This window comes from Epinephelus fuscoguttatus, linkage group LG1 (assembly GCF_011397635.1).
Source record: "Epinephelus fuscoguttatus linkage group LG1, E.fuscoguttatus.final_Chr_v1".
Lineage (NCBI taxonomy): Eukaryota > Metazoa > Chordata > Actinopteri > Perciformes > Serranidae > Epinephelus > Epinephelus fuscoguttatus.
Window position 1 is genome coordinate 1,478,899 of NC_064752.1, and position 23,491 is coordinate 1,502,389.

At 41.6% G+C, this 23,491-nt stretch overlaps 1 protein-coding gene across 5 annotated transcripts in view; it reads right to left on the reverse strand.

The window, feature by feature from the left end:
* Positions 1–23,491, reverse strand: part of pcbp4 (poly(rC) binding protein 4) — a 228,425-nt gene that overhangs the window by 47,875 nt on the left and 157,059 nt on the right. For all 5 annotated transcript variants that reach the window (XM_049586328.1, XM_049586319.1, XM_049586335.1 and 2 more), the window contains 4 exons: positions 20,332–20,463; positions 18,364–18,492; positions 12,089–12,163; positions 5,818–5,889 (listed from right to left, as the gene is read on the reverse strand). In XM_049586328.1, the coding sequence (XP_049442285.1) occupies positions 5,818–5,889; positions 12,089–12,163; positions 18,364–18,492; positions 20,332–20,463 (408 nt within the window). The remainder of the gene's footprint in view (positions 1–5,817; positions 5,890–12,088; positions 12,164–18,363; positions 18,493–20,331; positions 20,464–23,491) is intronic.

Below are 23,491 nucleotides of genomic sequence, written 5' to 3' on the forward strand. Positions count from 1 at the left end.
AGTTTGTTTCTGTCTTTTGACCCGTCCTCTCATTTGTCAGCATGTCTGCGTCGTCCAGACGTGTGTCGCTTAATACATATGGTTAATCTGCATTTGAGTCAGTCAGGTACTATTTAGGTAACTATTGTGTGTGTGTGTGTGTGTGTGTGTGTGTTTGCCTTTGCCAGAGGCTGACTCTGTCTCCAGGTCAGTCAGTGAGACATTTTGTTAAGTCAGTCAGGAGGATCGATGAACGGTAAATGACACAAAGTCAAATAAACTTTATTGTCAACATCAGGGATTTTATAATACCACTACTACTACTACTTTTTTATCAATATCTACTTTTAGATTGTCATTGTCTCGTTTTCTTGATGGAAAAAAGGTCACTGACGAAAAAGTTTCGTCAACAAAATAAACACCGCCTCAATGCACTCTGACCATGTGCTATAGATCATTTAAATAGTATGTTCAACCAATTATCTTTTATTATTAGCTAAGCTTAAATTACTGTCAACTTTTGGAGGTCAAACATGAACACAAAGTATCCTGATCATCCGGTGTGTGTGTCACCTCAGTCTTCTACTTCACTCTTATCACTGAGTCTTCTGTTTTTCTGTGCTGTCACTCAGTTTAGCCTCTATGGAGATAGATTTGTTTCATAATTATGTGCGTGAACAGATCAACAATCTGTGTGTAAATGTGTCATCTGTAAATATAAAACACCTTCCACAAATACAAAAAAGATGTGTACACTCACAAAAATATTTTGCAAGTATAAAACAGATCTGCAAATACACAAACACATTCCACTAATAAAAAAATATCTGTGAATACATTAAATTCATTTGCAAATAAGTGAAAAGCATTTGTGAATATCTTCCTAACATTTACAACTTTCGAAAAAACATTTGTGGATCTCAGTTCTACACGGCTGTTCTATCAAAGACCTTAACCAGGCTGTTGCCACTTCTCATACACTTTTTTTTTTTTTAAATATTTTTTTTGGCCATTTTGCCTTTAATGGACAGGACAGCTAAGCGTGAAGGGGGGAAAGAGAGAGGGGGATGACATGCAGCAAAGGGCCACAGGCTGGATTCGAACCCGGGCCGCTGCGGCAACAGCCTTGTACATGGGCCGCCTGCTCTACCACTAAGCCACCGACGCCCCCACTTGTCATATCTCACAACAGTTACCGTAACATCATTGAAAAGATGTAACCTAACTAAACACGGTGTGGTTCACTGCATGCTCTTACTTTTACATGCAAAGATGACGTCATCTGCCGGGCGATCACGTGCTATCCGAAAATGGCCAAGTGACACCAGTGCATTTTCGTTCGGACCAGCAGAAAGTTTGTCTCAAAAATCCGTGTGTGTAAAAAGCAAATCCACATGCGAAGAACTGAGATCCACAAATGTTTTTTTTCGGTTCACAAATAAAAACTGAGTTCACAAATGCCTGTTTGAAAGTTGTAAATGTTAGGAAGATATTCACAAATGCTTTTCATTACAAATGAATTTGTTGTATTCACAGGAATGTGTTTGTGTATTTGCAGATCTGTTTTATACTTGCAAAATATTTTGTGAGTTTACAAATCTTTTTTGTATTTGTGGAAGGTGTTTTAAATTTACAGATGACACATTTACACACAGACTGTCGATCTGTTCACACACATAATTATGAAACAAATCTATCTCCATAAGCCTCGCTGTGATAGAGCTAATATTAGCACTGACAAACCATCATAACATCATTTTCAAAGACGGGAAAAACTAAATGTTACAATGGAGAGGACGAATGTCAACAGGGACATCTGCATTTTGTGTGAGGCCATGAAGTGCTGCAGGAGCACCTCCACATGATCACACTAACAGGCTGCAGGCACGCAGATGAAAAGTATTTAAACACAGAAGGAATTTGGCCCGAGGCCGCGCGTGCCGCTGACATGAAATAAATGTGTAGGCAATGAATGTGGGTTCAGTGGCTGGTTGAAGGACACTTAGCTAATGATGGTGACACACTAGCTGTTGGAAACTGACCTCAGACCATTCAGTTATGGATGCTCTAATCCAAACAGCCTGCCTTGCCCTTGACATGAAAGCTATTTGTGCAGCAGTGAACTATTCACTGGGAGACATTCAGCAGCAAAACAGTAAATTAAATTCATCCCCACAATTTAGCTTGAACTGCTGAGAAAATTACAGGTTTCATTCAGATATGCAAAAGTAGTCAGTAGATGATTAGTCTAACTGTATGATTACTGGGCAACACACAAGTAAAGATGACATTTAAAGATTCTCATGTTGTGCAAGCGACTGTGTTTCAGATAAAGAAGTCAGAGAACATTTGACAAGCAGGTTGTCATTTTGTCGCCACATTGTCAAAGACTGGCATCATGTTTGTGTATAAAAACTTTTTTAAATGTGTTTTTGCAGGGATAAAATTCCTCAAAGCCACAAAAGTAGATTTAACATAACTGCATGAACCCGACCCACAGTGTGATGTAGTGCCAGCACACAGACACTTCATCACACTGTCCTGAAACAGCTCCAGCTAAACTCTGCAGAGATATATAGCAACACATCTGCTTGTTTCTTTGTGCAGGTGCGATGCAGACAAAAAAAAAAATTAAAAAAAAAAACACATCCTCAAATTTTGCGAGAACCCTCCGATATATTCCCCCTCAGCAAATTCAAAAACATGCTTCAAAGGACTCGCTGTTGGTTGAGGGATGACATGCTTCCATGTCACTGGACACAGAAGTGTGAACAGTGACGTGCACTCCCACTGTGCAGGTAGTCAGAGCTAACCAGCTGTGAGCAGCTACTGTCGGACTCTCTGTGTCTCTGCAGGAAAGACAGGAAGTCCAGTGGAGCTTTTAAAAATCACCAGAAGCACATTTACACATGTCGTAGCTCAGCTAGCTGCTCTGATGCCAGAGGCAACCTGCAGGGGTAATGTCCACTTGAGGCTGGCCCCAAGAGCCAATCAGTCCCCTCAGACCCCCATTAAAATGTTAAAATGTCCAACTTTACAGTAGAAATAAACATGTTTACAGCCTGGTACAAAAAACAGTTTTGCTTTCTGTGGCTAATTTAACTGTACAGGGGCTGAATTTTAATATAACGCACCTGTCGACATTTTCTTCAGGCTCAAAGTTAAACATAATTAAGGGTGTGTCCACTCTGCTTTACAGGTGGGTGCCACTTGTTGACAAGTTGCTACCACAGTGACAACTGGTCAGGCAACATAACCATAGGGTAACCCCAGATCACAGAGTATAGCCGTAGCTGTTGCTATTTTAGTTTTCAGGACTCATTTCTGCTCAACATTAGAGACAGAGACAGACGGAGTCTCCTGTTTGTACTCTGCATTCATTTCATCCATGTTTGTGCACATTTCCTGAGCGCTTACTGAGACAGATGAAACAAAGCAGTACCACCAGAGATCATGGAGGCAGTGTTGCGTAGTTCAAATGAGATACGATAGCAGGAGAAGAAGAAGAAGAAATCTAAATAATAGCGGAACAGAACAAATCTGTAATATAGTGTGCTGAATTTTCTGTCCACATGTCAGGATGCATGTAATCTCTCAAGACAGATTCTGCAATTTACATTGTAAGGGGGACACTGAGGTTGAACGATGCTGCGCTTTAGCGAATCACAATGGAGGGGGCGTGGCCAAGACGTGCAGGTGTCCCCAGGAAATGTCTACCTACAGAAACAGCAAGCTCTGTGTCCATGGCAACTACTCCACCCAAAACGCCGTCTGGTCAACGTGAAAAACATGGACAACAGCACAACTTACAAGCGTTGTGCATCCACCAGCACACCTTCCACTCCTCACGACAGGAAAAAAAGGGCATTACTGGCAACGTTTTTACCGCCGTTTGGTTCAAGTTGCAGATAGGAGTGTAACGCTGGGGGCACCGCCGGAAGTGAAGGGCGTGAGCGATCCCTGAGACTCCAGCACTTCTGTTAGTCGAAAAACTCTGGGCAGTGCCTCCAGAGGTACAGGAAGAAAAAAAAATTATTTAGATATTTAGTTTTTTACAGATGGATTTCCTGATTGGGATGTATGTAATGCCTGCAAAGACCACCACTGTCTACAACGCTGCATCCATATAAATGTAAACTCTTATGACTGACTTTTCCTCTCCTCATATGAAGCCAGGGACAACAGCAACATTTAACAAAGGCAACGATACAAAATTCAGCTCCATTACAGCTCACAAGGTTCACTGACAAAACAACTGTCTGATACTAAACACGTTTTCCAAACAAATACAACATGCTAACATTATTAGCACAAGCCTATGGCATTTTACATTGTATAAATTAGCCTAGTGGCTAGCAGAGATTTCCTCTGCTCATATGAAGCCAGGATAAATCACACACAAGACTTAAAATGCTATTTTAGTGGAGGCTTTATTGTCTTCACAATTTATTGTTTCTTATCTGTGAAATTAAAGTAAATCAAAGCTTTGTTTCCACTGAGGGAAATGGTTTCAGCTTACAGAGACAGACAGGAGGTCAATTAAACGCAGAAGTATAAATCCCACTTTAGTCGTAGCCCTGCTGTTTATCATGGTGTAGTCAATATCAGTGTTCATCATCTCTAAATACACAGTGACACTCTGAATCCATGTGTTGTGTTTGATGCCACAGAAGAAGAAGAAGTCTGCCGTCACTATTTGGTATCAGCCACCCTGAAGACTGTGACTGTGTTCAGATCAGCCAGTGTTCTTCTTCAGGAGTTTTGGCGAGATTGGCAGAAAAAGTGGTATTTTTATTCCAACAAGAATCTTATTTACAAAGTAAAACTAGCATTAAAATGATTATACTGCATTACAACATTCTCTAATTACAACGAGAGATGGCAAAGGAACTGGTTTTACTTTTTCTCTTGCCCCCGTTATAGCACTTCATTGGAATCATTAAGACTGTCTGCAAACAGTTTCTGTCTGAGCACCATGTGCTTGATTGTCGCTTCCTCTTACAACTTTAATTTGAGCAAATAAAATTGACATGAAAATTGCCCAATTCATCTTTGCAATTACAGGAGAGGCTTGTTTGGCTGCTTCAGAAGAAGAAATGAATCTTCTCCATTTTCATTTGGTCTTCAGACTGCTCTCAGATCAGTCAGACATCACTTGAAAAAATGGCAATAATCCTTGACAGATGTGTTTCCTGGTAGGTGGAGGCATCGAGTGTGAGACGGCTGACTTCACTCTGCTGTTAACAGATGTCTGTTAAACTCCAGGCAGAATTAAAGTGATTCAACACAAGATATTCGACAACCTGTTTCTCTGTTTTCACTTCTTTTCTCCAGCGTTTTCTTCTTTTATCTTCCCCTGTCCTTCTCTCTTTCTGTCACCTTTCTTCCTTCGCCTGTTTCTTTCCACCTCTGTTTTCATCCTCAGCTCCAGGGCCTTCACCTTCACCTTGTTTACCACGTCCCTGCCTTTTTTTAAAAATCATTTTCACATGAAGGAGAGTCTTAGGAGAGTTAATCTGGGATCCTTGACCTCTCTGACCATCTGTTCTTAAGATGCGGGGTGACTGAAGTTTGTCTCTGAATCAGGGCAGGTGGCTGTTTACCTGCACAGCTCAGAGCCCCGTGTGAAGAGATGTCTTCCAAAATTAAACATGACTTTATTGATCAGTGAAATAAAACGCAGTATGGAGCTGTGTTGAGAATGATACTTTAGGTCCTGTGTTGACAATCTTTCACAATCTGGAAGCACCACAGGATGAATTTTATATGCTCTGATAGATTTCAAAGCCTGTGTCAATGCAACCTGTTGGTAAATATAAAAATGAAGTGAGTACTCACTTGCTGCAGGTCCACTCCTCCCTGCGCCACAGAGAACAGAGGGTGAGAGCCAAAGTCTGACGCCTCGAACACCTTCAGCCGCCACAGAGAGACACAAGCAGAGTCAACACGACAGTTAGACCTCCGATCTGATCAAGCTTTCACAGCCATGATGTCACTGCAGAACAAACGCATAAACCACAGCACTGTACAAACTCTGGATTCATGAGCCTTCAGGGCACTTTCACACCTGCAGTTTGGATCTTTTGATCTGGAAGAAGTTACACAGACTGACCGGTAACTCAGTGACGACAGTTTTTACGTGCTCCTGTGTGATGTGCACAAAGACATACACAACTGCTTCCTTGAGACTTCCCAGCAGAGGATGGATTTGAGAGTTTAGCTTTTAAAATGATGCTAAAATCAGTCACATATCTGCTGTGCTGTCATTAAATACTGCAGCTGATCTGGTTTGATTTCACACCACGAACAAACAGCACCAGAGTTCCTCCTTTTCAGGCGGACTCTGTCTGCTTGTTTAGTCTACACCAGCCTTCAACGACCAAACAGCTGGACTGAGATTGCCTTCGAGCGAACTCTGATGTGGTTTGTTTTGTGGTGTGAAAGTGAAGCAGATCAATCACAGGATTTTATCGTCCCTCTGCCTGGCTTTTCTGACAATTCCTGCATAGTACAGCTTCAAGAAAATGACTTCCATCATATGAAACCTCATTTTGTAACCATGGAAACATGCATACACGTCCATATGTGAGTCTGGATATTTTCTCTGGTCAAGTTAAAGGAGTTAGACCAGAGGTGTGTCAAGAGACCACACATTAAGCCAGCCTACTACTTAATATTATGACCTGTCAGTATTTTAAATACAATGAGGTCTCCTTGCAGACGTAACTAATGAAACTCATAATGAGTTATTTTATGGTGAGAAGAGAGAAATAAATAAACCCATCGAACTCAGTAAAGTGCTGCGTGACCTGCTGTCAGCCACCAGAATCTGGTTTTCCTCTGTAGGTCCATTTGCTATTGCAACATTTCTTCTTACAACAGTTTGTATCTTCGTTTCTTACGACTCAGCATCTCAGGATTTAGGAAAATTTGTGGTAAGGAGCTGTAGCGATATATATATGTGACATGATGTGACAGATGTACATAACTTTAAGTTACTCGGCAAAGTGTTACAAGGGACACAAACAGCGGTCCCCTTAGTGAAAGTCCTGTGTTTGTTTGACCCGTCCTTTGACCTTGACCTCCTCCTCACACAGATTTGTCGCTCTTCATACCATGTGACCTGACTTCCTCCTTTGCTCCTGTCACATGATGCATGACAGCCTACAGTGCAGAGGTCACATGATCACATTCCTTCAACTCATGACTGAATCAGTTACTTGCAAGTTATAATGAATTAGTTTTCGTAGGTATACGTACGAACAGTGAATGAGAACAGCATCACTGCTGATGATGTAGGATGACATCACCAAAACTGTCCAATCAATGAGCTACCTGTCAGTCTATCTGAGTTTATGATTACAGCTCCTGGTGTGCATGAATATTCTTTCTTCTTATTTCTTTGGTATGTGGCCATGGTACAAGCGGGATAATACTTAATAACTTCACTTCATCACTTTTTAACGGCTGAGGTGGAGGCGTGAACCGACACCCAGTGGACGATGGACACTTCGCTGGGCATTATCCCTTACTCATTTAGAATAGAGCACACATTTCTTAATATTTTCATGTCTGAAATAAATATAAATAACATTTAAAATGAAATGAAAACATGGAAAACAGCAACTGTGCTCTGTTTTGTACAGTTTTGTATTCAGCATTACATTTCAATAACTAAAAGAAAACAACCAGAGTCAAAGTAAACGTCACTATTGTAAATATTATTTATAATAAATCACCAAAGTTTTGGAAAAAAAAAGTTATTTTCATTTTTTGGCTGCCAGGCCAGTAAAACTCTGATCTGTGGGGATAAAAAATGTTATGTTGGACACTGAGTAATAAACCAATTATTTCATCCCCTTATTGACAAATTTTTTTTCCCCCCAGTTTTGCTGCTGTTACATCTTCTTAGTATTATGAGGCCGCATAAACCAAACCCAATAATCCAAAAAAGATAAGAAGTTAATTTAGTTTCCTCTTTATTGGCAGATGAGAAGATGAGCGAGAATGGAAAAAAACCCCAGAATGAACAGTTTATTGATCCCTGAGGGGAAACGTAGTCGTCACACAGTGACTTGTACACACAGGAACTGATAAAGGTGTGGTGGCTCCGACACAGCCGCCATCTTGGGAACAGGAAAAAAGTGACCTTGTTTTATTGAATCCTCTTTGGTGTAATACTGACTTTACCTTTCAGATGAGGAGACGTGAGGATGATTTTGGAGCTCTGAGGCTGAAGCTCCATTTTTACACGTTCCTAATATTTAGGACATTTATTCCCACTGATGACTACAGTGACACCTCACAGTGCTCATCCACAAATAAACCAAATGCCACAGACAACACATCCACGAGCAATCTCTGTCACAGTTCAATGATGTGTGACCAAGTACAGACAGGTCTCAGTTGTGCCTCTCTCTCAGGGAAAATCATCCGTAGCTCAAACTGACCAAATGACAACCTGCATACGGCTGAGCTCCGATGCACTGCTGAGGCTGAGTGCACACAGCAAGATTCAACCAATTAAGCATCAGAGTTTCCGTCCCTGAAAACTTTTCAGAGCTCAAGGTACTTTGAAAAACCTACAGGGAGAAATCGTTAAAGATGCAGGATTTTCTTTGGTTTCGTAATACGTTTAATTGGGGCTAAACCAGGTCAGCTCATTTGGATCGTCCCAATTTAACTCTCTCACACCGCTTCAACTCAGGTGAAGAAGAATATCAATATGTGGCACAGCTCCTGTTGAGCTGAAAGAGAAACTTCACACAGGGCTGAAAAGATTTTTGCTCTCCTCTCTGGTTGAAAATCTCAAGTCTGTTTCAGTGTGTTGTGCTGAACCTGTGACCACAACCAACAGTGATGTCACGGTGCCCTGAGGTGCACCTGTACATCACTGCAGCCGGAGAAGTGAAACCACCGGAGGTCAGAAAAAAGAAGATTCATTAAGATTCCCTTGTGCTTAAAATTCCTTGGTAAGAGATTCAGATAATGACCGAGAACTTTTTTTCAATAAACAGCCATCGTACAATCTGCATACATCAGTGTCAGCGGTGTGAACTGTCCGCTCTGAGCTGGACTCAAGCCGGCTGATGGCGTCACCTGACACTCAGCTGGTCAAACAACAGCCAATCAGCTTGTAGTGAAGTCCGCTGGTTAAGTCCTGTCCATCTGACTTTAGATACCAAAACACCAGCCTGTGTTTAACAAACTCAACCAACCCTGCTGTGCATTGTGGGACACTGTCTGTTCCTAAAAGCCACATGATTGGTTAAAAACTGCTTCATGTCTGTGTTTTCATTGGGTTATTGGTAAAATATAACTTATGGACATGTTTATCAAAGTTTCTAATTTTCTAATAGAGAAAAGCTTTCTACTGTGATGAGTGTTTACATCATTAATATCGGAGGGCTCCAGAGAGAAGTTAAAGGTCTGAATGGTTTCCCGAGGCCGTCGGGATCTTCTGGGAAATCTGGCCACCATTTTGCATAATAACATTTGGTCGCAAATTGATGTAAATAAAATGTAATTTTCATTTTCTTTTCCAGTCTTGACTATATTACTCCAATCACATGATCTAATTGCCTGAATTAACGCCATATGGTAATCTATTAAAATCAGTTATTAGCATAATTAGCTCCAGCTCTGAACAGCCCCAGTACGCACTGTAACCATCAGAAATACTTGATGTGATTATACTGGAGAACAGCTTGGGTAAGCATCATGACAGAAGAGGTGAAAGGGCAGAGAAGTAAAGCCACTCCTTCCTCCTGTTTGTCAGTGAGCAGCTGTTTTGTGAAAAAACTATAAATTTGTGTTTAAAGATCTCCAGAGGAGCTGAGAGCCACAGACAGGAAGAGAGGTCAGTAAGTACTGAGAGAAGGACTAACAATTGCCTCAAGGCATTCTTGAGATATGTTCACATGAATGAGACGTATGTACGAATGGACGGACAACCTGAAAACATAATGTCTCTGGCCACAGCTGTCTCTGGTGTGGAGGCAAAAACACGTTACAAAACGGTTTAGTTTGAATCACCAACTCTGTGAGAGGACACCAGTTTAAACCTCCAGACTAACATGTTGCACATGAAGAAACAAGTTATGTTTCTGCTTCTTAACAGTCACATGGATAAGTCAGAGTTTACAATGAACCTGGGGACAAATCCTAGTTGGCTCACATTAGTTATTTGTTGAGAGCATAAATAGAGAGATGTTGAGCTTTTCAAATGATGATCAGTAAGTGTGTGCTCGTAAATCAGCCCTTAAACCTGTCACACACTGCTGGAGACATGACACACACATTATCTTATACAACCTGTCACCTTGAGTCTGATTTATGATCCATGAATCAGCCTCACTGGATTAGTTTAAAAATTAAAGACATAAAGAAAACCTACAAAGGATTAAAATGACTAAAACTAATAAACAGTTTCATCTCAAGATTCAGACTAAATCTAAAACAGCTGTCAAAATGAACACCACTGTGAGGCTGTCAGATTGTAACGCCCTTTGAGGCAAATAAAATAACATTACTAAAACTGACTTGACAGTGTCAGACTGTGAATCATAGGGGTGGGAATCTCTAGGCACCTCACGATTCGATTCAACTCCGATTCTGAGGGCAACGATTTCGATTATAAAACAATTCTCGATTATAAAACGAGCCAATAAGAAAATTGACACTAGATATTGGAAAGCATTATTGTAATAAAGCTGGGAATACATATCCAGTGCATACAAACTGTATAACTTACTGTGGTGAGATGACTACGCTCCACCAGTCTCCTCCTCATCCACAAATCTCAACAGGACTCTCCTGTCCCTCGTCGACCTCCTCGACATTTCCCCTCCAGTAAACTGTAACTGACTATAACTATCTATGAACTATTAAAACACCAACAATGGCAGAACTACAAACTATGGTGAAAACACGATGAAAAACACTCAAAAACACGGCATAAAAAAAACTCAAAAGCTCTCAAAAAACCACAAATACTATTATTTACAACACTAAATATTATTTACAAAGAAAACACCACCCAAACTCCGCTAAAACAATCCAACTTGCACTCTCCTCATCAGCTGTCACTCTCCTCCCGCTGTGCTCACTTCCCTCCCCTCCTCCACAGGTAATGACGTCACTACCGTAATGTACCGTATATCACTGGAAAGCTGTCAAGGTGTTACAGTAATTTGAAAATAAATATAAAAATAAAATTAAAATCAATTCTGAGTTTTCCACATCGATGCTTGCATCATTCAAGACAGAATCTCGATGTATCTAAAAATCTACTTTTTCCCCACCCCTAGTGAATCATAGATTAAACTTTAAACTATGGTAAATGTTTTTAAATTTATTGTCCAAACAGAATCAAGAAAATGAATGCTCTGTTGTGGACACAGCTCTATGTTGAGAAGACGGTGCTAATGCTGCAAATTCATGCTGCTGATGATCGTATCATTATAGCTAGTCAACACACACACACACAAACACACACACACACACACAAATATTACCTCTCTACCATCCACACACACACACATCTGTCTGGTGAACAGTCCTGATCTGTGATGAATAAACATGAAAAATGCTTCATTTGTTCCTGCTGGATGGGTGGTGACAGGAGCTGCCACTCACTATGCATGACCTATCAAATGGACGCTTAACAAGTGTGTGTGTGTGTTTTCTGTAACATTCAAATTGCAAACTAAGGCAAATTCTCTGAAGATAAATTATGTATCAGCTCATTCATCCATCCATTCCTCCATCTTTACCTCAATCCTCCCCTCCATCTATCCATCTATCCGACCCATTAATCCGTCCACCCGTGCCTCCATCCCTCCCTCTCCTACCATTGTCTATAAACCTGATTTTCATGCCTCCATCCATCTTTCCCTTTAGTCTTCTACTTCACTATGACACTCTCTTACCTCCCCTCTTGCTGTTAATCACTGGATACCTCTCAGCTTCCTGCATGTTTCCTCCATCCATCATCTGTCTGTTGTCTTGTGGCTGATTTAGCTTCTGTGATGTTTTATGTTTAGTTTATCTGGTGGCGCTGATGTTGCCAAATGATTTCCTGGAACTTAGTCACCCTTCATGCTCTCACCTGGTTTCCTGCCAGCAGCACAGTTCCTGGGGTCGGGCTGGGTCGGTACGGAATAGTTGCTCCCTTTGGCGGAGACTAAAGAGGAGGAGAGACGAAGAAGAGTTGAGAAGGGAAGAAGAAACAAAAAGAATGAAAACAGGTAAATGTTTATCGAGCATCACAGAGTGGGTAAATCAGTGTGAGTTATGTCTCATATCTCGTTCTTAGAGGACCAGGAAAAATATTCACAAAGCTTACTAGCACAAAGAGATTCCCCTTAAAGTTAAGACTAAGTCGTGGTAAAGATAACACTTACTCACAGAGCATCTCAGACCTTAAGAGAACTCCTGAGGTGAAAAACCTTTTAACCATAACAAATGTCAGAAAGACGAAGAGGTCGGAGAAATATTCTCCAAACACTGGATGACAGTGAGTTGATAAAATGCCACAGATTAGATCGTGCAGGGATGACGTTTGTGGTCGATCGTATTAGGGACAGACTGACAAAAGGGCCTGTCTGTGACATCAATCACATCTGTTAAAAGAATGCATCATTCCCAGCAACGGGGTCAACTAGAAAACTGTCCCAAATCACTCCTAAGATAGGACTCCTTGCTAGAAATTTCCAGGCTGCGTTAGGAGAATTCTCAGAATGTTTGTGAATACAGCCCCGGGATTTAAGGTGTTTCCAGCTTTATCAACGGAGGAAAAACCTCCTACAGTTCAGTGAGAAACATTCTGTGAGACTAGAGAAGCTTTGGGACAATAAGCTTATTAAATTTGACTGACTTTGTGTGAGACGCTGAGACGAACACGTTCTGTCCCTGCAGACACAGACACACTCTGTCTGACAGACACATAAAAACACACTGAACCAAAAAAGAAAAACCAATCCTACAAACACAGACTGCATCAGACTTTACGATAAGAAGCTTCAGTGCAATTAAATCGCTTGTGATGGAGAAAATGTAGCTCTGCAACAGCTGAGCCAAATAAACTTTTTCTTTAGAACCCTGGGTGGATGTCACCTGCTTATAGCGAAAGATATCTCAATTTAATTTGATGTAAGGGTTTTGTTGTGTTGACACTATGAGCGACACAGCAACAGGCTACAAGACATTTTTGATGGAATCTAGTGACAAAGCTACAAACTGACGCTGTGGACGGATAGGACACGCTGCAAGTCAAAGCACAGCTGGCCACAACCATTTTCTGTCCCCCAATGAAGCTGAAAAGTGACAACCAATGTCAATCTGTCTTTGTTTCAAGCTGTGGCGCTGTGTTATTTAACCTAGTTAGCTAACACTGCTCGTTCAGCTCATTCTGAAGTCGTCAGATATGTTTTGTCAGTGATTTCGGCATCAGACACCTGACGCCTGGAGCTGGACCTTTTCATTTAAAACTAAATGCTAGAAGACAGGACGTCCCTGGGGCGGCTGTGGCAGGTAGAGCAGGTCGTCCACTAATCAAAAGATGAGCAGTTCGAACCCTGGCTGAGCAAAGCACCCCAGACGTCCCTCTCCTCAGCAACGCTTTCCAGCTCCTCCTGGGGAACCCTGAGGTGTTCCCAGGTCAGATGAGATATATAATCCCTCCAGTGTGTTCTGGGTCTGCCCCGGGGCCTCCTACCAGCGGGACATGCCTGGAACACCTCTAACGAAAGGAGCCCAGGAGGATCCTGATCAGATGTTGAACCACCTCAACTGACCCCTTTCTACGCGAAGGAGCAGCGGCTCTACTCCGAGCTCCCTCTGGATGTCTGAGCTCCTCCCCCTATCTCTAAGGCTGAGCCCAGACACCCCACGGAGGAAACTGATTTCGGTTGCTTGTATCCGCAATCTCATTCTTTCGATCTCTACCCAGAGCTCATGACCATAGGTGAGGGTTGGGACGCAGATGGACCAGTAAATCGAAAGCTTTGTCTTCTGGCTCAGCTCCTTCTTCACCAGGACGGTCCGGCACATCACTGCAGACGTTGCGCCAAACCTCTGATCCATCTCACGCTCCATTTTACCCTCATTCAAGAACAAGACCCGCAGATACTTGAACTCCATCGCTTGGGGCAGTAACTCTCCCCCAACCCAGTTGCAGAAGCAAAAACTGTGAATCATTCCAGCAGGAAATACAAAGGGACCCATTCAGAGTGTTGTCAAGTTTGAAACGGTCACATAGATCCAGATCTATGTGGGCCACATGTTCAGTATTTAGTGGTGATAGAGATATTTGTTCATGGCCAGCTCCCATCATCCATGTTTCTATTTTTAGTTTGATAACTTTCCTCATGTCATTACAAAGCCTTCAGTGTTTCCGCAGCTGGAAATCAGCCATGCTCTTCATTTTGTTCTTTATTTTCTGCTGTTTTTTTTATCTCACCTTGTCTCATCAGCATTCACTGATGTTGATGCTTCACTGTCAGCTGATGTTTCACACAACAGCTGTTTTTTACACCCGTGTTTGATGCAACAGCGAGACATCAAACAGACTTCCTACAAGTAGCGACAAGACTTCTTGTTTCACTCTTGTGTCACTCTTATTTAGAAGCTGATCTGCTGCTGGATTGTTGCTGTTTGTCTGAACTGTTCATGAGCTCGAAATGAGGGAAATTATGGCTTGTTTGCAGTGTTAAGTTTGTTAACGGGTATGTAGGGGTTATTGTTTGTGTTAACTCCATGGAGTAGCAGTCAATGTCCTGTCAGTGTATCAAGAGCCTTTGCTTTTCCACTGTCTCTCTTTGCTGAGCTCTGATTCTTTGTAAGGACATGAAACTGCTCTATAAAGTGATAAAGTCAGAGAACTGTATTTCTGTCTTTGTGAGGACCAACCCTGGAGGTGAGCTGACGACATGTGGACACAGAAAGATGCATTTTTCATTCATTTAATTGATCTCAGGTCAGTGTGTTTCCTATCCCAGCATGCACTGGGTGGAAAGCAGGGAGACAAGCGTCCATCCGAGGGCCAAAGTAGATCAAAAGATTTCTTATTTAAGATCAAACAGAAAGTGTGAATGGAGGGATGTAAACTCTTTGATTGCAGCAGCACTTGAAAGTGAACGAGTATAGCTAAGGTCAGCATTTTTATTTCTTTTCTTATCCCAGATTAAGGTGCCTGGAATACCAATGAGCTCCCACAGCCTTTGATTTCACTGTTTCTGCCTCTAATCTCCGAGACATAGCTCATCGTAATGACTGCTTCCTCTGATTAATTATAATACAATCATAAATTATAGATTTCAGTGTTTTCATTTTGTAAGATTATTGGAGAGGTGGACAGTATCTCTCTAAAAACACTTTTATGTGATGTTAATTGAGAGCAGACAGGTAGACATCATCACAGAGCAAAGTGATGGTTTTTGGGGGATAAAATATGAATGATTAAGAATAACCTCTGCAGCTCTGCTCACTGTGTCGTCTTTAAATTAGCATCAGGTTGCATCACAGAGAAAAGCTTTGTGTCTGTTTGTCAATGGATGTGATCATAAAAATGCATCACTGACGAATGAAGACTCACAGGACAGGACACACGACTGTCTTTAACAGTGATATAATAATCCAAGACTTTTGATTTAACCCTGTAACTTAATGTCAGATGTGTTGAATAAATAAGGGCAAAAGTGAGTTTGGAACAGAGTGAAGGTGCCGGGGGTATCATATTCGATATACAATGTAATCACTTCATTATTTTATCGTGTTAGACATTTGTGTGAAGTTTTCATTCATTCATTCATCTTCTAACCGCTTCATCCTCTTGAGGGTCGCGGGGGGGCTGGAGCCTATCCCAGCTACATCGGGTGAGAGGCAGGGTTCACCCTGGACAGGTCACCAGACTATCACAGGGCTGACACATAGAGACAAACAACCATTCACGCTCACATTCACACCTACGGACAATTTAGAGTTACCAATTAACCTAGTCCCCAATCTGCATGTCTTTGGACTGTGGGAGGAAGCCGGAGTGCCCGGACGCTGACACGGGGAGAACATGCAAACTCCGCACAGAAGGGCTCCCACGCCCGGGATCGAACCGGCAACCCTCTTGCTGTGAGGCGAGAGTGCTAACCACCACACCACCGTGCCGCCTGTGCGAAGTTTTGTCATGATTAATAATTAGCGTATGAATTCTTGAGTGATGGCCAAAAACATGTTTTGTGATGTCACAGTGACCTTTGACCACAAAATTCTGATCAGTTTATTGAGTTGTTGGAGCTGAAGAAGCCTCTTGGATGAGACGTAAAACATCTTAAACAAACTCAAGCAAGTCCAGTTGCCTATGGTACAGCACTTAAGATTTCCATGACATGGATGACTAAGAATCTTCCCCAACAATCAGTTTATTCTTCAGTCCAAGTGGACGTTCCTCTCAAATTTAAAGAAATACCCTTCAGGTGTTCCTGAGATATCGTGTTCACAAGAATGAGACAGATGCAAGGTCACACTGCCCATGACCTTTAACTACCAAAAACCTAATCAGGTCATGAGCTTGTCAAGTTCAAGTTTGTGAAACATTTGAAGAAATTCCTTCAAGCTGTTCTTCGGTAGCCTGGAAATGTCCAGACTCAAATCTAGAAAGATTTTGAGTCTGGCCCTCACCGATACACCCTTCCTACCCAAGTGGCGGCACTAACTGAGGCATATTAAATGCTGCTGCACGCAATTGGATAGCACAATGGCCAATCAGAGCACAAAACAAGGTGACGTATTCATTGCACTAAGCCCAATGTGTTTGCCGACCAGTGGGGCTAACTGATATATTATGCTTTTGCTGTATCCCGTCGGCAAAACGGCAAAAACGTCCTTCCTGGAAGCAAAGGCTTCTAGGGCAGTCTTCTGTTCCTCTCTCAAGGAGAAAGATAAGTGTAGCTGGCTTAGTGTTTCTTCCAAAGCTAAACTGAATGGACGCGGTCCTTCGGCAGCTGCCATCTTGGCGGTTTAGTTTTCGACTCCTACGACACAGCACTGTCTTCATCATTACGCCCGCCCAGAGCCCGCCTCTGTCAGATGGCTGATTGATCAGATGGCGATTCACAGGGCTCTGCTTGGAGGGGCCAGATCCCCGTGCAGTGCAAGGTTCCAGGTTAGTTCTTTTGATATTGCGTTCACCAAATTGAGATAGATACAAGGTCACAGCGACCTTGACTTTTGACCACTGACCTCTAAAGTCTAACCAGTATGTCCTCTAGTCCAAGTCAACCTTTGTGCCAAATTTGAAGAAATTCCCTCAACGTGTTCTTGAGATATCCTGCCCACGAGAATGAGACAGACAAGGTCACACTGACCTTTGACCACCAAAAACCAATCGTTTCATTGCTGAGTCTAAGTTGACATTTGTGCCAAATATGAAGAAATTACCCTGAGGCATTCCTGAGACATCGCGTTACCAGGATTAGACGCAGGTACATACGCATGGACGACCAAAAAACTGGTTTTGTCTGTGACCCCTGACAGTTATTACTGAGCTGATTTCTATACGTTTGTTAAATGTTCTTGTTGCTAATCTGTTTTATTTGTGTTAGTGGACTCAATTTAAAGTAAACTTTACTGCACATAACCAGCTACAATTATTTACATTATTTATGTTTTTTTATGATTATGGCCAAAAGACAAAAAAATACAGTGTTGGCAGCTTCTTCTGTAACAGACTGTGATAAATGGACAAATCATATTGCCTCATATCAATCGCAAAATTGAATCACAATTGTATTGTGGCAGACTTGACCGTGATGTCAGCAAATATCTTAATGTCCAAAGAATCAGTTTAATATTGTACCATGATTAAACTAGTGATTTACACCCGTACACTCTACCTGCTCAACATAAACCAGCACACAGACACAGTTAGAATCGAGCTGGTGAACACAGAGGAGCATTTAGCAGCTACAGAGAGATATTTCCCTCAGGAGCTGGTGGAGACCAAAAACAGAGCAAAAAGAGAGAATACTGGACTGACACAAACACAAAGACTCCTAATGAGTCATCATGCTGCTCTGTAACTGCTCCATGTGGAAATAACTGACTTTGCTTTTTGTTTCTGGATCTGAGAACAGGTTTTATTTTGCTCATATGCACAAGTTAAAATCAAATCTATATTTATGAACATGTCATGAATGACCCTTTGACATCTTCAAACTCTCAGACACTTAAATGACAACTTCAGAAATTCAAGGAATTTCATTTGATTTTGTTTTTCTTCTGCTCAGATTCTTCTGTGAGCCTGATGCGATGAAGATCACACACACACACACACACACACATACACCCTCCCAGGCCCCCCCCCCCCCGCCCCCCCCCATGTATACGTACCTCTAGGATGACCGTGCAGATGAGTTTGACACACTGGATGATGGCGTCCTGGCTCCCTGATATCGTCACCTCTCTCTCTGTGGAGTTTGGGAGGAGGTCACCTGCCACCTGCACCTGGGCACCTGTCGTCTGCGCACACACATATACAGAGCAGTGATTCTCTACCTGCCTAAAAACATAAAGACTGCTGAGTAAGAATTATGAGCTGAAGGAACATTTGTGGTTTTCTGTTCATAATTCATAAGGTCATGTGTCAGATCATGTTGTAATAGACATGCAAAGTTTAGACAGCCAGTCAAAGTAAATGAGAGTGAGTTTAAGTTCTGAGTCTTATGATGTTCATCCTGAAGTCCCTTGTCAAATCCTTCTGAGCTTTAAATACATCTGGAATTTATTCATTTAAAGGAGCAGTGTGTCAGATTCAGGGGGAATTAATGGCATCTAGTGTTCTCTCTTTGATCGCAACCAGCTGAAACTTCTCCTGGTTAGAATTCCTTCATTATTGATGTTTGTTCAGGAAGTTTTAACAGGGAGCTGAATTATCCACAGAACTCCTCTCAGCAACAAACAGACCAGCTGATTTAAAACAGTACAAACACAGAATAGAGCAGTTTTATGTTAAAAAATAAAAAAATCAGTGTTTCTGTGACTCGTTTGTTTGGATCAGGCTATATATAGATTGATATAACCAACCCCAATCAGTAAAAAATTCCTTGATCGGCTCCAATAACAGTCACTGGGATCAGATCAGGACATCCCCAGTAAGTGTAGTTAGCATCTTTTATTTGTCTGTTAGCTTGTTAGCTTGTAGGCTAACTGGCAGATAATATCTGTGGGGGTTTTGGTAGACAGTGGAAGGACGCTCAGGGTCCTGTTAACATCCAATACCTGCACACTCTACTGTGTTTGTTCTAAACTTTCACAATGCTAATGCTAACTTGGCTCTCTGTACTCACAACTCCACTCTGTGCTCGAGGTTTCAGGTGTCTTTGCCAGAATTTACATATCAGACAGCACTTCGCTTTCAAAATAGTGACCAGCATATGTTTGAACCATCGATGGGATGGGTGCGAAGTTTTGATAGCGTGTTATGCCTGATTTAAAAAGCAGCTGGTAGCAGCAAACTCAAAGAAGAAGAAAAACATCCAAAAATGTCTGCAATTTAAGAGAACAACGAGGTCTGAGAGCTCCTCAGCCGCTGTATAACAGTGACGGTAAATGATTATTATTCTCATGTTATGCCATTGTTAGTCTTTATAAAGCGCTGCAGACGCGATGTTATATGTCACGTTAGAGGCCGACGCTGTTGTGTTACACGTCATGCCTGTCATGCCTCTTTTGCTTCCAGGATGCTGTTGTTCGGCTCAGTGTAAAAGTGCAAAGGCAGCGTAAAGAAGGGACTTCGTAGCAGCCCTATAACACAATGTCCGTGCAAGAGGGGCTTCAGATTTTAGGGAAGAGCACAGATACCTCCCTTCAGTAGAGGAATGTGAAAACGCCTCTCTGGTGACAAACTTTACACAGATACAAGTCAGTATAGTCAAGGTCAGAGAGTTTAGGAGATGTTAACTGAAGAAAAATACATGTTTTAGTGGAGGGTGGTTCTTTAAGGAGCAGATGTGACATAGTGGCAGCCTTTGTGAAGTTTCAAGGTCTTATTTCACGCAGCGCTTCTATTCTTATTATTGTTCAGTCCAGGTGTTTTAAATATCAGAGAGATAACTCCTGTAAATTGATGTATTTTCTCTACAGTCTGAAAAGCATCCAGTGAAATATTTGTCACTGTGATGTATCTAAATATGAACTCATCAGTGATCATTTATGATTCCTCCCGTCTGCTGGGTCTTTAAATTGGTGATGATTTCTAAACATTTCTCCACAAGACTACGTACATCAAACATAATGTACTGTATTACTGGCTTCCCTCTGCTGGGGATTATTCTCCTGGCTGTCTGTGCACTCACTCACCTCTCTGATCTCCTTGATCTTCGACCCGCCCTTGCCGATGAGGGAGCCGCACTGACTGGCCGGGATGACCAGCCGTAAGGTGACCGGAGGCTTGCTGGTCACCGTGCCGTTGGCTACCAAGGCTGTCAGGTCCTGAGAGGAGAGAGAGAGACAGATGGATTTACACTGACAGGCCTTAAAAAGCACTCGAGGTGTTTCCCTTCATGTGTCACAGTCTGCCTGAAGAGTCGTTCTACCCCACTGTGTTGTTTTAATAGGTAACATCTGCCGGTGTGAGTGGAGGGATTAGTCCAGTAAAATCTGCTACGGGTATATTAGGGAAATAAATCACAGCTCAGATTAAACAAATAACAGTTTTAATGTTTGCTTTAGATGTACCTGAATGTGAAAAAGGGTTCCCTCAACTTCTTAATCATCTCATTCAAGGACTCCACCAAGGACTCTCTCGGCTCAATTCCCACAAATTCAAGGACCCAACAGGCAAACGTTAAGACAAGGATCAAGGTTAATTACTGGTGTAACACTGAGAATTTTTAAAATGAGAGGCAGCTCAGAGACAACAAGAGACAGAGAGGCCTGAATGTGTGAACACGCCTCAGTTGTGCGATGTTACAGTGAAGACAGGAAATATCAAAAGAACTTGAATTTCTATTCTCATACAAAACGTATTATTCAAGGTTCGTGCAGATATAAAATTAAAGTCAAGGACTTTTAAGCACTATATCACAAGCACTGCTTTTTTATTTTCAAGGACTTCACTCAAAGCATCTAATTCATTTTCATATTTGTTTTTGATTAAGCATAAATTAATGACGTGATCAGTGTCTCGCTCCTCAGTGAAGGTTACCACACTGTTTTTAGGCGTGATGTATCAAATCCTTCACAAAACATTAGCATGGCATTAGAGCGATGATGGGTTCAATACTGTAATGCAAAATGTTGTCGCACTTTGAGAAATTCCTCTCCAGACAAAGTTTCAGAGCGAGAGTGTCAGCGTTACCATGGAAACTCACTACAACCTGATAGACTGTTGGTGAACGTGCAGGGACAAAGAAGCAAGTCACTTTCATATCTTGCAGGGGCTCCATGTTGGCATCCTTGAAACTGTTTTTTTAACCAAAATCATTTTTAATTTTGTACTGGTGTACCTGATGAGACTGGAGAAACTCGACTGGAGGGAAAAAGAATATTATTGGGGGCATGTTCGAAATCCCTAACCAGGAAATGGCTGAAAAAAGAAATACCAAGTATTGCTGAATGGACTGACATGGTTAATAATATTTATGTAATGGAGATAAAGACTTTCAGTTTGTGAACCCAGAGGGATATTCTTATTGAGAACTGGAAAAACACGTGTGATCAGAAGCACCTCACTGTCTCTGCATGTATGTTTGGATCCAACATCCCTGTTAGCAGAATGTAGTTATTTGTTATTATATTATTTCTTATTTTTTATGGTATGATTTTTATTTATTTATTTAATTACTCATTAAACTTTTTATTTTACTAATTTACTCATTTTACTGATTTGTCTTGTTCTTATTAATCTAATATATTATTGTATGTTTAATGTATGCACCAAAAAACAAAGCAAGTGTAACTGTACGTTCACACCAACAGCGACCAGAGCTTCCGGCCATTCATTTGCAGTAACAGCCTGGCGACTTGGGCGACTTGGGCAACCTGGTCATCAGCCGTGCATCTCTTTATGGTAATGAGTTCTGACTAGAGTTGGACCGATACCAGTATCGGAAATGCCTCTGATACTGCCTAAAATACGGTATCAGGTAAAAAGCATTCTACTGTAGCCTTTAAAATGTCTTTCTTACCAAATTGTGTGGCTGCACTTTAACCTGTGTCTTGATCTGTGTCAACACTGGATAATAATAATAAAAAAAGTTTTATGGCATTCATTCTACTATTATGTTTTTATTTCCTAATATTTTACAGAGTTTTAGGAATTGAAACATAAAACAATTCATATCCCCTCCATTTGTATTTTACGCGCTGGTATCGGATTGTCACTCAGTATCAGCAAATACCTAAGGTTCAGGGATCGGAATCGGTATCGGGAAGGAAAAAGAGGTATCGGTACATCTTTAGTTCTGACGCGGTTCGGCAACAACCAATCGGAATGCTGACGTGCTTCAATGAAGCAGGTCCCAGAGAACAAGCCATGAAACTGTGGTTCCTACAGCACACTTGTTCCCACAATGGATACCGAGAAGTTGATTACTTGCGTTCGCACCCACTCAGCCCTTTATAATGTGTCACTGTTCAGTTACAGAGACCAAAATAAAAAGAATGAGTCTTGGGACGGCGTCACGGAGGTCGTTGGTTGGTCTGGTGAGTGTTCAAGTGTGTAATGTTCGTAACAGAGGAGAGAATTGCAGACTAATGTTGCGATGTAGCATGCAAGTCTTCCTTGCTTGGTTTGAATGGGATGACATACGTTTTCTGTTTTCATTGACCAAACATAACTCTCTGTAGGCCAACTATGAGCTTTTTGACTGGACAACAGCAAGCAGCAACTACGCCGATTTCAAACCGGTAGTCGCTTTGTGGCTCCTTTAAATTGACAAGCACGATCAAACGTTTGATGAGTCATGTGACGAGCGACTAGAGCGACCAAAGCTGCCACAGATATTTTTGACAGTCGTGCTTCTTGGGCGTCCGCGACACACTTTGACATCAATTCATAAAAGAAAAAACTGAGCAATTTCTATAGACAATGACTTCATGAACAAAACTTTGATCAAAATATAAAACAGCGTTGTGTGGTTAATTTGAATTTCAAGGAATTTTAAGCACTTTGGTGAAAAATGGGTCTCTACAGTATTAAAAAAAAAGTACTCCCAAGTACTTTCAATGACCCACTCAAATTCATGTCTACTTCCAAAACTTTCAAAGCCTCGATTTTTTTCCCCTCAAATCTACAAATTCTCAAGAATTTCAAGGACCTGTTGGAGCCCTGGCAAAATGAATGTGGGACATTGAATGTGAAGGCCAAAATGTGCACAAAGACAAAGAGTGATGAATCAATCCATTAATATATTTCAGTCATGATTTGCTCAGTTTGTCACAACAGGAGGAACAGCATATCTGTAAAATGGTTGTGAAGATAAAACAACATTTTGCTCAGCGGAGCTGCAGCAGCTTC